The sequence below is a fragment of the Lissotriton vulgaris genome, chromosome 6, assembly GCF_964263255.1.
Source record: "Lissotriton vulgaris chromosome 6, aLisVul1.2, whole genome shotgun sequence".
NCBI lineage: Eukaryota > Metazoa > Chordata > Amphibia > Caudata > Salamandridae > Lissotriton > Lissotriton vulgaris.
The window spans coordinates 1,494,783,688-1,494,799,841 of NC_141694.1; the positions used below are offsets into that span (position 1 = coordinate 1,494,783,688).

The 16,154-nt window shown below is 43.7% G+C and overlaps 1 protein-coding gene across 1 annotated transcript in view; it reads right to left on the reverse strand.

Moving 5' to 3' along the window:
- RTN4 (reticulon 4) overlaps positions 1 to 14,485 on the reverse strand; it is a 232,057-nt gene extending 217,572 nt beyond the window's left edge. Inside the window, exon 1 of the mRNA XM_086927651.1 lies at positions 13,841 to 14,485. Within this exon, the coding sequence (XP_086783777.1) occupies positions 13,841 to 14,339 (499 nt within the window). The 5' untranslated portion in view covers positions 14,340 to 14,485. The remainder of the gene's footprint in view (positions 1 to 13,840) is intronic.
- Between the last annotated feature and the right edge of the window lie 1,669 nt (positions 14,486 to 16,154).

Genomic DNA, 16,154 nt, shown 5'->3' on the forward strand with positions numbered 1-16,154 from the left:
CCAACGGGTTTAATGGTGGATTTATTAGAAAGCTTGAGGATTCCCCCTGCGAGTTGGGCCAGTTTCATTTGAGACTTGATTTGCTGGGGGCCCCACGTCAAGCTCTCATTGATGGTTACCCCCAGATATTCAAAAGTCTAAACCCTTTACAGTCTACTTGTACCCAAGCTCGGATTTGGCCGAATAGTAGTGGGGGGGGGGTTGAAGATCATGAATTTCGTTTTAAGGGCATTTATATCTAAACCCCGACCTCTACAAAATTCCTCAAAGCCGTCCAATATACGCTGTATCCCCATTGGGGACTTAGACAACAAGAGGGTGTCGTCTGCGAACATATTCGCAGGTATCCTACTGCCCGCCAGCTTTGGGGCACCGTTATTCCGTACTCCATTCAAATGGACGATTACCCCGTTGACATAGAGGCAGAACAGGGTTGGTGCCAGTACGCACCCCTGCTGTACCCCAGTCAATGGGGAATCTAGATGACAGTGCACAGTTTTTCCCACATCTGACTTGTGCAAAATTCTCCTCATGTAACCTCATCAGTATGGTTAAGAGTTGAACCGGTATGCCCAACTCAAGGAGCACGGACCATAGTTTCCGCCGGGGGACTAAATCAAAAGCAGAGCGCAGGTCCACAAACACCATGTAGAGGCTGCCACCCTCTAACCTCACTGTTTTCCAAAATAGTAGTGACAAACGAAAAATGTGGTCCATGGTGGAAGTGTTCCTCCTGAACCCTGCTTGATACTTGGCTGAGAATTGCATGCTCCTCTATCCAGTCCTGTAAGCGATCTAAAATGAGTTGCGCAAAGATCTTCTGCGGAACATCAATGAGGCTGATGGGCCTGTAGTTGGCTGGGAGCAGAGGGAAGCCCTTCTTGAATGTAGGGACTATCTCTGCGCCCAGCCAAGTACAGGGAACCGCCATGCCTCTCAGGACTGCGTTAAAAAGAATTTGTAGATACGGGCCCCATATCTTAGGTTCATGCCTGAAGAGATTTCCCGGGAGTTTGTCTAAACCTGGGGCCTTTCCTACGGCAAATTTCGCAATTGCATTGCAAACCTCCGCTGTGGTGAACTCTACCACCTCAGACTGTGGAATGGAAGGTGGCGGTACCAATTCAGTCTGCAAGATTTCCATACCATCCTCTATGGAGTACAAAGCTCGGAAGTGGTCTTCCCAAACTTCGGCTGCTATATTAGGTTCAATAGCCGGTTTCGGTTCACCACAACAGGTGTGGACTATGGACCAGAACCTCCGAGGGTTTTTTGTGGCAAGAGCGACGGTTAAGCTGGCCCACTTATCGTGATCCCACTCTTCCTTTGCACACTTAATCAACCGTTTGTAATCTGCTCTCCTAGCTTGAATTTGAAGTTTGTTTGTACTTTAGAGCCTGAACTAGCTCTGCTTTGGCCTTTCTACAAGCTGCATTATACCATGTGCTTATGTGGGCCCTTTTGTTCTTTTTGGCCCTCCGAGGATTACATACCTCTGCCAGGTTAGATACTAGATCCGCGTGGAGAACCTGCATCCCTGTATAATAATCGGGGGGCAATGGTTGGGTGTTTAGAACATCAACCTCCACAAACAGGGAGACTATCCGGGTATATAGGTTACAAAGTTCTTCCAGATGTGCCATTATTTTGTCCCACCTGACTCTACGTCTGTCGTTAGATAATATAATCCTACCATCAGGGTCCCCATGACTTGTCGTACTGTTCTTACGAAGGCCGGGGGAACCCAACTTCAAGATTAGAGCGTTGTGGTCACTCTCAGCTCTTATAATGACATTTAGGTCTATGACGTTTGGCCATAACCTTGTTTCAGCCAAGATGTACTCAAGACGTGACTCATGTCCAGGTTTAATAAATGTGCACTTGGCTGGGGTATCCGAGGCAATGCGGCCATTACAAGCCCTTATGGAATGGTTTAGAGTTAGAGCCGTTATCTGAGTGGCTAGAGGAGACCATACCCTTGGAGATGGAGCCTGGGTCGCTGGTATCGTCCAGTAGTCATCCTCTGCCAATAGGACGCCATCCTTCATACCCACTAGAGGCTCGAAGTGGCAATTCAGATCACCTATACTCCTAACCAACATAAACCTGGATAACACGCTTACGACTCGATACCCCATACCACCCCAATATAAGATAGTCTGCCACAAAATGTGCAGAGAATGTGTTTAATACTAAATGAAGGCTTTGAAAATATATATTTTTAGTAATACATAATCAGACTGTAACTAACAGAAACCTTTTCAATGAGTGTCCATCAAAAGAAGGCACTCCTGAACCCGACTGGTAACACATCCTTACACTACTTTTCAAAAAGAAAAAGTATTTTTTTCCACCATAACCGTTCAAGTGACCCCATCAAAGACGATCACCGCATCACACTGGTCATTTTTTCATGTTTTGAGATTCTGGAGAGGCAGGAGCTGCTACTTGAGTGAAATGTTCTATAAATCTCAATTTTTTGGGTATGGCAAATAATTAGTCCCTTAAAGTACTTTCGAAATTACTTCTTGTATTTGCGTTTTAAGTTTAAAAGAGAATACTGGGACTTTTACAGACATTCTAATTATTTTTACCAACTTAATCACTGGCCTACCAGGCAGCCCCTTAGTGTCCCACACTCCCATACATTAGCATACTCTTCCAGGGAGCTGACCTAACAACATGAGATGTCAACCTAGGCCTAACTTAAAGTGAAACTAACATGGTCACCTTGCTGTGTCTCTATTTCCTTTAACCTGTTGCAGTCTTACAAGATGACATAACGAGCATTATAAATTGAGTACGTTGAAGGTTGTTGCTTCTTTCTCCTAGACTAAGTTTAACCTGCTACGACCTGCGACACAATGAGCTGCCATCTACAGACAGTCATTGTTGCAGTCTGTCTCCAGGCTATTTAACCTGCATGCAAGTCAAACTAAACAGCTGTCACTGTCAAGTGACGGTCTCCTGGGGCTGTGGTTACGGTTATAAACTGCCATGCCACAGCAACCTGGAAACTAACCATGTCCAACTTCCCCATGCTTCGTTTTCACGATAAAATGATAAATGTTTTATGTATCAGTTTGTTGGATACAATTACAATAGATTTTTTAATTGTGAAAAGATGCTGCCTGCATAAATATTAAATTCTGCTGTGTTACAATAGAGTACCTGATTGCTACCCAACAGCTCAGCTGCTTTTCTTAATGTTTAATATTACTTGTTTGTAATACTGAACAAAACTGCTGTTGGCGAAACAAAAGCAGTGCCCAACAAAGGCATCACTTATGATGGAGGGTCTGCCTTCGCAATGCTCAAGCATTTTAATAACACAGGAAATCCTGCAGGGGCTCTTTCTTAAGCACACTGTATACATAGTAACAGGCATAATGGCTAGCTGTATCACTATTCAGTGGTGTTATATCCCCCGTGAGATACACTAAGTGGGCTCTTTCCGTTTGAGCAATGTTGCCCAGCAGAGGCACAGTGGAAGCAGAGAAGTGGAGGAAACGTGCTGGGGGAAATGCACAGGCTTAAAGGTCAGACTTCAATCTTTCCATCTTCTTTGGACATCCAGTGCTTTTGGGTTGTTACTTTTTTCCATGTCTCCAAGATATTGTGTTTGAATTCTATTCACTGACAGCACATTGAAATGTGATGTATTTGTGTTGGCGTGCATTCTTATTTTTTCTACGTGGAGTATGATCATGCATGATATACTTCTATGTAAAACCTTCATTCTTTCTAGACAAGTAAACCCAAATTTGGGGGGGGGGGCTTTCTTTTAGATATTCGTCCTCTGCCTCGCAGCACAGATGACTCCGGGAAGCTTTATAGGACTACATTGAACAGGCACTTAAAACTGCACAGAGGAACAGAGTCTGCTACTTCCTAGGAGGCATACAGTGTGGCTCACTGGTTAGAGGCGGCAGACCCGAGAGCAGGGGACGGCCCGGGACCAGGGTTCGATTCCCGGCACGGCAGGTTTCTGGACCAGGGTCAGCGGACTCGATAATTCTCTTGCCTCGGTGCCCACTCTGATCAGCGATCACACTCGGCAACTCTGGGCATTAGCTTGCCTCATCTTCACTAACGGCCCCACCAGACCGCCGGGGATGCCCGGTCTCACCCTGGAGATACCCATTAAGGGACCATCTCTCAGGGAAGCCAGGAAGGGTTTCGCAGCGGTCGAAGCGCCTTGGGACCCTCCGGGTAAGTAGTGCGCTATATAAATGCCTATACATTTACATTACGGGTATGGCAGTGTACAACAAATACAGACTCACTGGTATTGGAAAATGGGCACTATTGATTATTATTGCCAGAGGGTTAAGAAGATCAGTGGTGTGAACAGCAAACAAGTCTGACTTCTATGAAATGAAGGATATTTTCAGGGCCAGACAGCTGTAATAGTGAAAAACAGTGTTATAGCTTTAACCCCTTCCGTGCACGCGAAATTTTCGCACTGTGTAGGAGTTATTAGTGGGTGGGATTCGGACGGCCGGGGGCCGTCCTCCGCACACGCCCACCGTGACGCGCGAAGGCTCCCGGCCGTCACAACCATGCAAGGGTTTTTTTAAAAAAAATTAGACGGTGCTCAGGCACACACACAAGACTGACGAGAAGTTCTAGGGCCTTAAATGTAGGTAGCAACATCTGCTGGGCTGCAGATTGTCTATGACCACCAAAGACTGGCTACAGCGTGTTTTATCCCTGCTGGTCATACAAGCAGAACGTTTGACAGGTTGTAGTTTTTTCCCCATCCGTTTTTTGGCATTATAATATCCAACACAGATGACTGTGAGACCTGCACTTCAGCTAGGAGTTTCAACACTCTACAGCCTGCTTTGAGGGCCGGGACGCCTAAGTCGAGGTAGCTGCACGTTGTACAAATGGCTTTGATTAAACAAGGAGTAGGGCTGGTGCATGCCAAAAGGAAACCTAACAAGAAAAATCTGAGGCAAAGTATTATTGAAGTAAATTCAACCTGTCCTGGGTGCAAGCAGAGCAATACAAAGGTAGTTAAAGCAGGTTATATGCTTTAAAATTTGTTGATAAATAGTATATCCATTTCACTGTATATTCCTTGTTGCTCCCTATGCTGCCTCCTAGAATTTAGGTCATCAGTTTTGAGTTGGGCTTTATGTTTTAGAAGTGAAGGCAGAATGCCAACTATTTTTACCTATGTTTATTTTCCATGCTATATAGGAAGAGGTGTGGTATGTTGTCTACTATATACAATGGGGATTAATGAGACTACCCTTTTTATAAAAAATAAAAAAACTCTATATCCTGGCCCTATTGTGTATTCCTGGGAATTTCAGTTTCTCCGTGTACAGTTTTCTTTTCAGTAAAATTACGAACACTATGATGAACTGGACTAGATTTTACGTCTGTGGATGGAGCCCCAAGTATGCTCAATTCAGTCTATTACTAAACTTAGTATCTGGTCCAGCCCTCAACAAGTGTCATGATGATGCATAGCATAGAGGTTTTGTCTTGTATTACAGCAGCCTGCATTAGGAGTGCTCTGTAGGTGCTTGTAAAAACTACCTGTACGCACTAGTTCTCAAATTAAAATCTTCCTAAAACTCATAGGGGACAATCATAATTTTGTAAACTTTAACTCTAGGGATATTGTTCCTGTTCCGACTGAAACATATGCCTTCTGCTGCTTGATTTGTGAGAAAAAAGTTTCTTGTAGTTATTTTTTTTCTCTATATTTTTGTTCCTCTCTTTCCTTTAACTACGAGGTTCTCGTCAAAATGCGAGTTTGGGGGGGCGTAGGGATCACTGGATATGCCAGACAGTTAACAGTTTGTTTATTGCTGACTTAGGAAGTGTTGTTTGCAATTTTATGTGCTTAACGGACTTGCAGTACATTAAATTCAACACATATCCTCTCAATAAAATCATTTTGAACTAAAAATATTCCACACATGTCCTCAGGGACCAATGGGCTTTTTTAGAGGGTTGGTTTAGCTCATAGCACAACATCCAACTAGGTGTTTTTATTAAATTGCAATGAGTGTTTTAAAAGGTAAGTGTGTACGAGTATTCGATGGCATACTCAATTGAAATCAACACACGTGCTGAGACATGTGGACATTTTGTTAATACTGGCAATCGAGGAGATACTCACCTAGGTATATAATGGCATTTGCTTCATGAGCTATCTGTGCCCTTATTCCGGCATGGGGCTATGAGGACTTGTGGAGAGGTTAATGCTTAACAGGTTTTAGTAATATTTATAGTCGCAGGCTGCCTTAACAATTAGTTAGGGGTTTAAGGTGGCCAGGGGAGTGGAATTTTTTATGCTCTACGACTGCATGAGACTGGGGAAGCCACATGCTTATGAGTCCAACAGCTTTCAGTGAGGTTTACCTTTTTATATACCCGCTTGTGGTGGGTCGGCCTTCTAACCCCTACATCCAAATGTTTGGGACTTGAGGATTGTTTGCCCGAACTGCAATGCCGCTGTAACACGACATACTGTTGGGGTATGCATTAGCAGGGCTACCTATAAAGTATTGCACTTTCACTGATGAATATCACTGCAAGATCTAGACACACAACCTGCTCTGCACACTTCCAAATGGAATAAGCGGGTGGTTTTGTTTTCGTGAAGGACACTAAATCTGTAATAAAGATAGTTTGGTATACGTGTTTATCCCTCTGAGCTCCACTGATGGTTGAAAACTAATGACCACCTTTTGACATGGTTAGTGTGTTATCTTTACCTGGGACATTTGAGCCACTGTGTATCAGGAGGGGTCTTTGATGACATAGGATAGGGATATGTTGTGTTGTGTGCCATGTAGGCCAATCATTTTGCATACAGCTTTTAACATAGGTTTTCATATACAACAGATTATCACATTCAGGCATGACTAAGCCCTGTGAATTCCCACTGCATCCAGCGCAGTAAGCTGGAGCGCTTATACTGGATATTTGCAACGCAATGATCTAAGCTTTCGTGTTATAAGGTCAGACTTCGGTCCCAATAGAAGTGGCAAATTTTGTTATACTTCTACTATTCTCCAACTTGGTTCTAAACTGGCCTCATTACCCATTATGGCCTACTTGTTTGGCCTGCACCTGGTGCTTTTTCATTCACGCCCATGGGCTATTTGTTGTTGTGAACTACTCTTGGGCTATGTCTTTAAAAATATGTGCATTTTTTCAATGAGGGTGGAGCGTTTAAATGTTCTTCCTGAGCACTCTCGCACCCAGCGCTTTTCTACAAATGTCTAACAACTATTTATATACACCTACGTGTGGCCTCTGTACTAGCCATTTTTTTCTTAGGCACTACACATGCCATTGAATTGGTTTGTGTTAAGAGTCAGTTTACATTTACATATCTATTATATTTATGGTTCAATCTTAGTATGTGGTGATGTCTATGTCCATTCTAGCTTCTGCATGTCCTTTGGTTTGGTCATATTTTGTCAATATACATGTCTGAGTGTTTTAAGAATCCTTGTGAGTAGGTAACTGTGGTATTTGTTAGAGTCCTGTGCCATTTTGTAATGTACTTTAGTTGTGATTATTGTGTTTTGATTTCAGTTTTTTTTATGTCATTTTCAGCCCTGATTAAGTTCTCCTTGTGGGAATGAAACGCGTTGGCCGAATTGTATGTGCTATTACCCCAAGGAAAATATTATTTTGAAATAAAGACTTGATACTACAATAGTGTTTTGGACTTTACTGCCTGGTGCACTCCCACTTGCAGCAGAAAGTTTCTTGTAGGTATAAAGGAGGATTTGATCTGAACCACCTTATTACTGGTACTGTTCATACATCCCATCAGGGCGCAAAGATTAAAATTAAGCCTGTCACAGGCTACCTGACAAAATCATTTCAGTGAAGGCTCTCATGCCATAGAAGCAGAAATAAAAGTGATAGGATTTTTGGCGGAGCAAAATGTGCCCTTTGCCACTGCAGACGATTTGGGCAGCCTTATACGAACATGTTTCCTGGACTCTACAATAGTGCAGGCTTATGCGTGTCATAGAACAAAAGCACCCTGCATATTATATGATGCTACTGCATCAGAGTTGTTGACTGACTTAATGGAGAATGACAGTCTCACGTTTGTATGTTGATGGTAGCAATGGTCAAGGCACTGAAAAATGTAATATTATTATTATTATTATTATTATTATTAAACCATTTATTAAGCACCTGGTTACCCAAAAACAGTGTGTCCCCGCGCTGTATACTGCACAAAAAAGCTAAAGGCGAGACAGGGGTAAAACATTTAAGGATTTATGATGACACCGGGATTATTCCTGGGGGAAAAGAAAGGTTTTGAGTTTTCTTCGGAACATGTTCGCGGAAGGCTCCATCTGAAGATCGAGCGGGAGATCTAATCCCTTAACATTACGTATTTTTGATTTGAAGCAGTTTTGTATACTGCAACTTTGACGTGTTTAAACAAAGAAAATACTGATGAATTTATATTCACTGTGGAGTCTAATGTTATAGAAAAGCATTCCATTGGAAAATTGTGTTAGCTGTGGTGTAGATTGTACTTCAGTGAATGCAGCAAGGCATAACCAACTAAACCGAGAGTACTGTCTCTGAAACATCATGTCTATTTCATAGCATGTCCTTGGCCCATAACGCAGCATTCAATGATGCTTTCATTATCCGTTCCAGCTGATTTTGATGTAGAAGTATTGCTTGTAGAAGTATTGCTTGTAGAGGTTTACTATTCTACAAAAAGAATGTATATGCTGAATTCTATTGATATGTTGATTCGGATTACCGCTGTATGCTGAAGTTCACTTTTGTGAAATAGCTAGGGAAGTCCATGGTTAGACAGACTGATTTTTCAGTTTGACACTCTCCATGCATACTTCCAGTCAATGCCTGGTAGTGATAGTACTAGCATGCCAAGTTAGGGAGACTTGTCAGTGCTTTGAGAAGCCTATGACTGAGAACTACGGTTAGACTGTGTTACCTGCTTTTATTAAATTTAACCTTTTGCTGCAAAGAGAAGGCCCAGTCATTCCCCTCCTGTATGATGCCATGAATGAACTTATTGTTGTGAATAGAGTGTTACAAGTTGACATTATACAGTCATTCAAGAGGAATGGAGGTGAATGTTTCCCTGCTTACATTAGATGCATGCAAGATCCCAAAGTCAAGTCTGTATGTTTGCGTCCTTGCGTGCTGAAAGTTGAGGAACATGCTTGAAACTGGGGCTACTGAGGCAGGAAACCAGAAACGTTTTATTACTTAGTTTGCTGATTACAGATGAATGAAGTGAAGTATATTTTCCAGTTCATGAAAACATGCTCACGCATGCAAGGGTCTTCAACTTTTTTTGAAAAACAAACATGGTTTTGATATTGTGCTGGTCTCAGTGGAACAATTTGAGAAGTTTACAAGCCATGATCTAGTTTGTTTAGAACAAGAATGTGCACAAGACCAAGTCACAGATTTCAATAACATACCCAGACATGCAAGAGAAAGCGTATATCAAAATAAACTGTGGTACTGGTGAAGTTGTGTCTTACGGGATGGATATAATTTGGCATTCCCTTGATGCAGAATTCAATGTTGTTGGCACTCTGAGGCGCAAGTTCCTCTTTCTTTCAAAAGTAGTCACGCTTCTCTTTACCTTGCCCCACAACAATGCTAATAAAGAGATGTTCTCAAGAAAAACAAAGAATAAAATCAAACTCCACCCCAATGTATCACTGGATAAAACCCTGTCTACAATATTAATATTTCAGATGAACAGGCAGGCCTAAAAGTGAAACCTGTAATAGATATTCTCACATCAAAAAGACAGCAAGGACTATGACGTGGGCCTACAACAAGTTGCATGGAAGTACAAAATAAAATGTTAACCTGCTTGTTATTTTATTATAAATTTAGTCTCCGATTAGAAGTGACCACAACCCTTATATAGGGCAATTTAATAATTCTGGTACTGACAGGGCTACCAGCCCTTCTTCTTAGTGTAGTATCTTATGTCCTGTTTACTCCAGTTGGGGAGACGTTGCACTCCATCTGGATTGCATGTACACAAGCTATATTAGCGCGTTGCTTATTTTATAATGCAAGTGACAACCTGTTGCATACAGTAAGTCACTTCTTTCTATATTTAAATGCATGTGTGTTTGCAAATATGTACACAGAACTTTAATAAAAAGGATGTCTTTGAAAGCCTGGTCTATTATGATGGTTTACTATCATGGCTGCACAATTATTTTACAGTACGGTCAGCTTACAAAGTAACAGCAGGTTGGAGACCTTCCATTTCAGGTGCTTTTTAATAGTTTCAAGATCTTTCTAGAGCTTTTTGTTACTTCAAGGGTGTAATTTATGATATTTGTTTCCATGAACTTCATTGCTCGGATTTGATTATGAAAGAAGTAACTATAAGAATCACACACGTGGTCAATCAAATGCTGTGATGATTAATCAGGTATTTTCTTGTGGAAGGGTCTGAAAACCAGTTTGTTGTTGTAGAGAACTACAGAGAACGCTCTAACTAGTAAACTGCCACTCAAACTGTTGAGCGGGTGCCATGGTGGTTAATAAACAGGCATGTGAAACTAGGTAACGGATAATATTAACATGCATGTCAGTATGCATGCTAAATCTAAAAGGACCAGGGCGGCAGTTCTGCATTATCGTACGGAGATCAGCCACCACAAGGAGTGGTTTCTGTACTGTGATCGAGAAAGTGTCACTACGAGGGATACAGTACAGAATAGGCTTTGCAAAAAAAATGAGAACTAATGTGCTTTTGAAGTTTCTTGGAAAGGTAGGGGAGTAGGGACAAGAGATAATGGCTGTAAAGAACAGTGGGATCAGGGGTAGGATGTTTCGAAAGAGACACTCCAACAGCAGACTTTCAACCAGAGGAGACCGTGGGAATAAAATTGAAGACTTGAGAGGAGTAAGAACAGCAAATGTGGTAGTGACTATGCCTGTTTTAATTGGGGGAGGCGGGAGGAAAGAGATCAAGGCACGATCCAGACTGGACACCGGGAACTAAAGTGGTTTACGAGTTGGGAGCGAGAAATGGGAATTAACTGGGAACTGCAGCAGAGATGGAGTGGAAGTTTGTATAACTGCCTACATGGCAGGATCAAAATACTCTTACACTGAGGAAGAATGAAAGCATGAGCTGTGTTAAATGACTCTCTGGTGGTGTTAATGCAGACTTAATCTTAGAGTAGCAGTAGGCAGTGCAGACGCTTTTATTGATTTATTGTAAAGTTTAAGAGCTGTTACGTGGCCGAGACGGTCAGTGGGCAGATAATTTTGATGACAAAGATGCTCCAGCTTCTTACACTCCATAAGGCAGAAGAACTGAGATAAGGTAAGGAGGTCCCAAGAAGGGATGAAGTTTAACAATAACGCAACCATGCACTTTTTTCCATAAAATATGGTACTTCCCACTCCTACAGAGGCAGACATGCTGATCTGTTACGAATGATATTAACAGCTGCTAACACGGCTCTCCTGGGTGGCAGCGGTGACTATAATTCTGACCGAATACAAGCGGATTCATAAGATATTGGCCTAATGATGACATCTACAGCTACAGCAAGTAAATAGGGCAGGAGTGCTCGTTCCAACCTGAAAGGCTGAATGAGGGCATGGATTGGTGTATGGTAAGGGATAAATTATATATTTTGTGTACACTGGAGGGGTGGTTAACTGTGGAGCAGCATGTTCTCAGGAAACCTTAGTATAGCTATGTATTAACCATAGCTATGTCAGAGGGGTTCAAAGATGAGAACTGAGACCAATTCATTTTGAGAGGCGCACTGCTTTAATATATATTTTCTAGTTTAACTAAAAAGGTTCAAAGTTGAAACAAGCACAAAGGTTTTTGGAAAGTAAGGGGTTTGAAACGAATGCCAACCTTGCGGCGTTCTATGAAGAGGGATAAAATAAACCGCACGGGATTCGGGCATTCGCTTTGAGACAAATACAACAGCAAAATCAAGAAAAAAAACTGCCGACAAGTAAGTCTCCGTATCTTTGTCAAAGGGTGATTAGTTGCTTATTTTAGCGACTGGTTCTGGTAACTGACTGGCAAGAAGTTCATGAGTGAATTATTCATGAGAGGCGGGGATTCTGACAGGCTGCGCAGTAGTAGCCCGCGAAACCGTGAAAGCAGAGACCGCATCGGTGAATAGGTTATGGTAAAATGCCTCATAAACCTTTCTTTCCGGGTTCTATGCCAACAGCATCCGAAGCAGTGTCACGTGACTCGCCCTTTTCCGCTCCTCGTCACTGTGCTATGGTCGTGCCGAATCTGTGCGAAATAAAACGCTCTGTCATGCCAGGCGGCATTGTGGGTGGATTTGTGAATGGAAACTGATAAAGGACTTGAAATTTCGTCTTTCATCCTGACTCAGGGTCTTCATCTCAGACATAGCCAGCACGAGGGATCTGGAGCGGACGGTGTATGCATAATTCACTTCATAACATGGGCGTGCCCGCTCATCCGCCTCTCCAATCTCGAATCCCTTTGTATTCTGGTACTCCCAGTTGTACAACATACAAGTACCAGCATTCAAATAAAGAAAACAATGAGAACCACACGCTCCTGAGGACGCTGGTTGTCTCCAATACACCTAGAATGGTGACATCCAACAGAGCGGACGACTAAAGAAGCAGCTCCAGTTGCAAATCCCAGGCTGGACCAGCTAAGTGAGGGTTAAATGTAACACCTGCAGCTCAAACATGGATTTATTTCGCAAACTAAAGTGGTGCCATGGTGCTGGAATATCGTGCTATCACTCCAATAAGTACATTTGGAATATTATTGCCGGCTCGCGAGTCTACATTGATGGTGTTTGTTCTATGAATCACAATTCGACACAACAGATTTTAAACTGGCATGAAGTCTAGCGGGTTCAAATGGCTCGGATCCGAGACAATTAAATCGGAAGCGTCAATTTAAGTTTATTTGGGATCTGACATGTTTTAGATTGTTTTTCCTGAACGCTATAAATAAGTGCTAGTCTTACCCAATTACACCGGCGCAACACATATAAAGTTTGGGCAGGCGTTTTGAAGTGCATCGCGATCCTATTGATTGAATTACTTAACAAGGATTTTCTTACCATTTGATTTGTCTTTAACCATGCACTCTTTTGCATAGGCAATACCCAGCTGCAAGCTGAGTGCCATGTACCAAAAAAACCCAAAACAAAAAAAAATCAACTGCTTCTTTCAAAAGAGCAAGTACTAATCTGGATGCACATTCTAGTTTTTTTTGTATTTACCGGCTTCAATGACCAAATCAAAAATGTTTAAGGGACCTGATTAATGAACTAGGGGCAAAACAGGGGTCACTAGTCATCTCCTTGGACGATTTGTAGCCAGTCCTATATCAACTTGATGAGTTAGTGCATTCTGGGAGTTGTAGCCTTGGTTTAATTCAATAAAACGACCACAAATAACAAAACAGTGTTTTGTAGTACGACCGCACAATTCTGGCGAACGTGCATTGTAACGTGGGTCCATCAACTGTCCCTGATCTGTGTCGCTTTTAATATGCCCGTGGTGAAATTCGCACATATTTCATTGTACTACTCGAATTTAAAACAAAATACGTCCAAGTCTAGATTTATCTACCCCATGTAGGCGCATCAACACGATAGATTATACATGCTGGGTGCACAACAAGGCGGCTCTGCCGCACCCAGAGGGGAGTCGCCTGCCCCAGGGAGATGGCACAGGGTGCATCCAGGGCTACGCCTACCGCGCAGGGAGGAGGCGGACAGAAACTTCACAGACAGCCCAAGTCCACGGAGTGATGCGCAGCGTGCCGCGCAGTAACAATAGCTGCACCTACCTACAGAGCCGGAGGGGCCCCTCCGCCGGGCCGGCTCCTCCTGGTGGGGCGAGGGAGGCGCCAGTGGGGCCAAGGGAGTGATGACCGGGGCGGTGGGTCTGCGGTCGGGCGGCACTTCCTCCTCCTCAGATGGGGCCGAAGGCTGCGGCCTTTCCGGGGCTTCTTCCTCCCAAGACGGCTTCCGTTTCATCTCTTCTTCCCGAGCTGGCTTCTTCTCCTCCTCGAAAGCCGGCGCTCGAGGCGGCACTTCAGCCCCGGAAAAGTGAACGGTGAATGGCGGGTACTTGAAGTCGCCGGCCCCGCCCGTTAGGTCCAGCACCTCGTTGTCCCCGAAGTCATCCTCCTCCCAGGGCCTTCTCTCGGCCGGGTCATCGTCCTCTTCCTCCTCATCCTGTGGCTCCCGGTGCACAGGCGGCGGCGGTTGGGCCCGCTCCCCGGTGTCGAGGAAGCCGCCGCTGGAGGAGATGAACGGGGACTGCGTGGGGGGCTGCTCTTCCATGGCCGAGGCGGCGGTTGGAGGGACTCTGAGGCCGGGCGGGTGACTGGAGCCTGCTTCTGCTGCCGGGGCCGGTGGGGGAGTGGTGCCGTGCACGACCGGCTCACAGTGCGAAAAGGGAGGGAGAGAGACACTAGGGAGGAGGGAGAGCAATCACGCCCCGGTGACTCAAACAAAACCACGGCGTCCGCAGCGCCTCCCCGCAGGCAGGGCCCGCCCCTCCGCTGCTCCACTCCAGGGCCCGGGTGACCGTACTAGGGGAGACTTCAAGAAACGGGCTGAACAAACCTGGCCACTTCCCCATTCCCTCCTAGTAGACTTCTACTTATTCGTCGTCGTTTCAGAGAAGATTCACACAACAATAGTCAGCCATATTGAGGCCAGGGGCTATGTTACTTACCTGCTAGGGACTTAGTCGTGGATGTAGCGTGATAATGGATGAACACACCAGCATAACGCTGTCAAATATAAATTGAGGTCATTTAAACTTATGGGAAGTTAAATGGGTGTAAACGGTGTTAAATATGAACCAAAGTAACGAACTACTCATCTAAGAATGTATAATTGTAAATACACAGATCCGTTAGTATTCAAAAGGCCGTAGTTTATTACACGCATTATACATTGAGGCAAAGTTAACATTCAAAATACAATAATTGAGTTTTATTACACGCAGTTTAAAGTAAGAGCCAAAGTTAACGTTAAAAATTAAATAATTAACATCAATAGTTGAGAATATTACAAAGTGTTACATCACACATCAGGTGATGGGAGGATGCTTGAAATAAGTGTAACCACTGGCAGGGCTTGGGTAGCATTCCAACCCATCGTTTTTTGCCTGTCATGCCCCTTCAGATTAAACAGCCATATGCAAATGAAGATTTCCCTAGCATTAGTGAAGGGAAGTCTGGATTTTATTAGACATGGAGGCAAGTATTATGCATTCTTTTCCTGCTTTAACTCCTATAGCATGTAAGAAAACACAAGGGACACCCTACTCACATGGAACCAGGATAGCTACAATTAACCCCTTCACTGCGGGGGATATTCCCCCGCTGTGCTGGGGGGGAGGGGGGCGCGCACAGCTCTCCCATGCTCATTACGAGCTCAGCTCGTCATGAGCTACGGCGCTCCTGTGCTCATGACAAGCTCAGCTCGTCACAGGTGCATTGGCTCCCGTGGAACGCTCAGCACAGCAGGGGAATTTTCTGCGCACCTGACCGTTCCACGGGCTATGACGAGCTGAGCTCGTCATGCGCACCGGAGCGCCGTGGCTCATGACGAGCTCAGCTCGTCATGAGCACCGAAAAGGCTAAACAAAAAACAGTGGTTCATGTGGACAATTAATGATTGATATTACAATATATATATGTTATGTGATTTATAACACACGTAGCTACTCGGAGGAGAGTCCCGGCGCGACTATCAGCGCAGTCGGAGTAAAGTGGGGGTAAATAAATGTCAAGAGAAACAAGCATTCACAGCAATAGGTCTTGCTTTAGGAAAGTTTGAGCTATCGGTATTGTAAATGACAAATGTTTTATGTATGTGTTTTGGTTTTGAAATTAGATAAATTAATAGCTTTGTCATTTACAATGCCAATAGTTATAACTTTCGCAAATGTGACACCTATATCATTTGTACTGCAATATTTTTTTTAAATATATTTTTATTGCAGAAAGTAGAAACGTTGCATGTTCCACATTTTACAATTCCAAATTTGGCGGCAGTACCGCACTCCTCTCCCAGGATCTCATCACATAGCCTATGTGCCCACATCTCGGAGGTTGGGCGGCGGTAACTATGAGGAATGGTAAA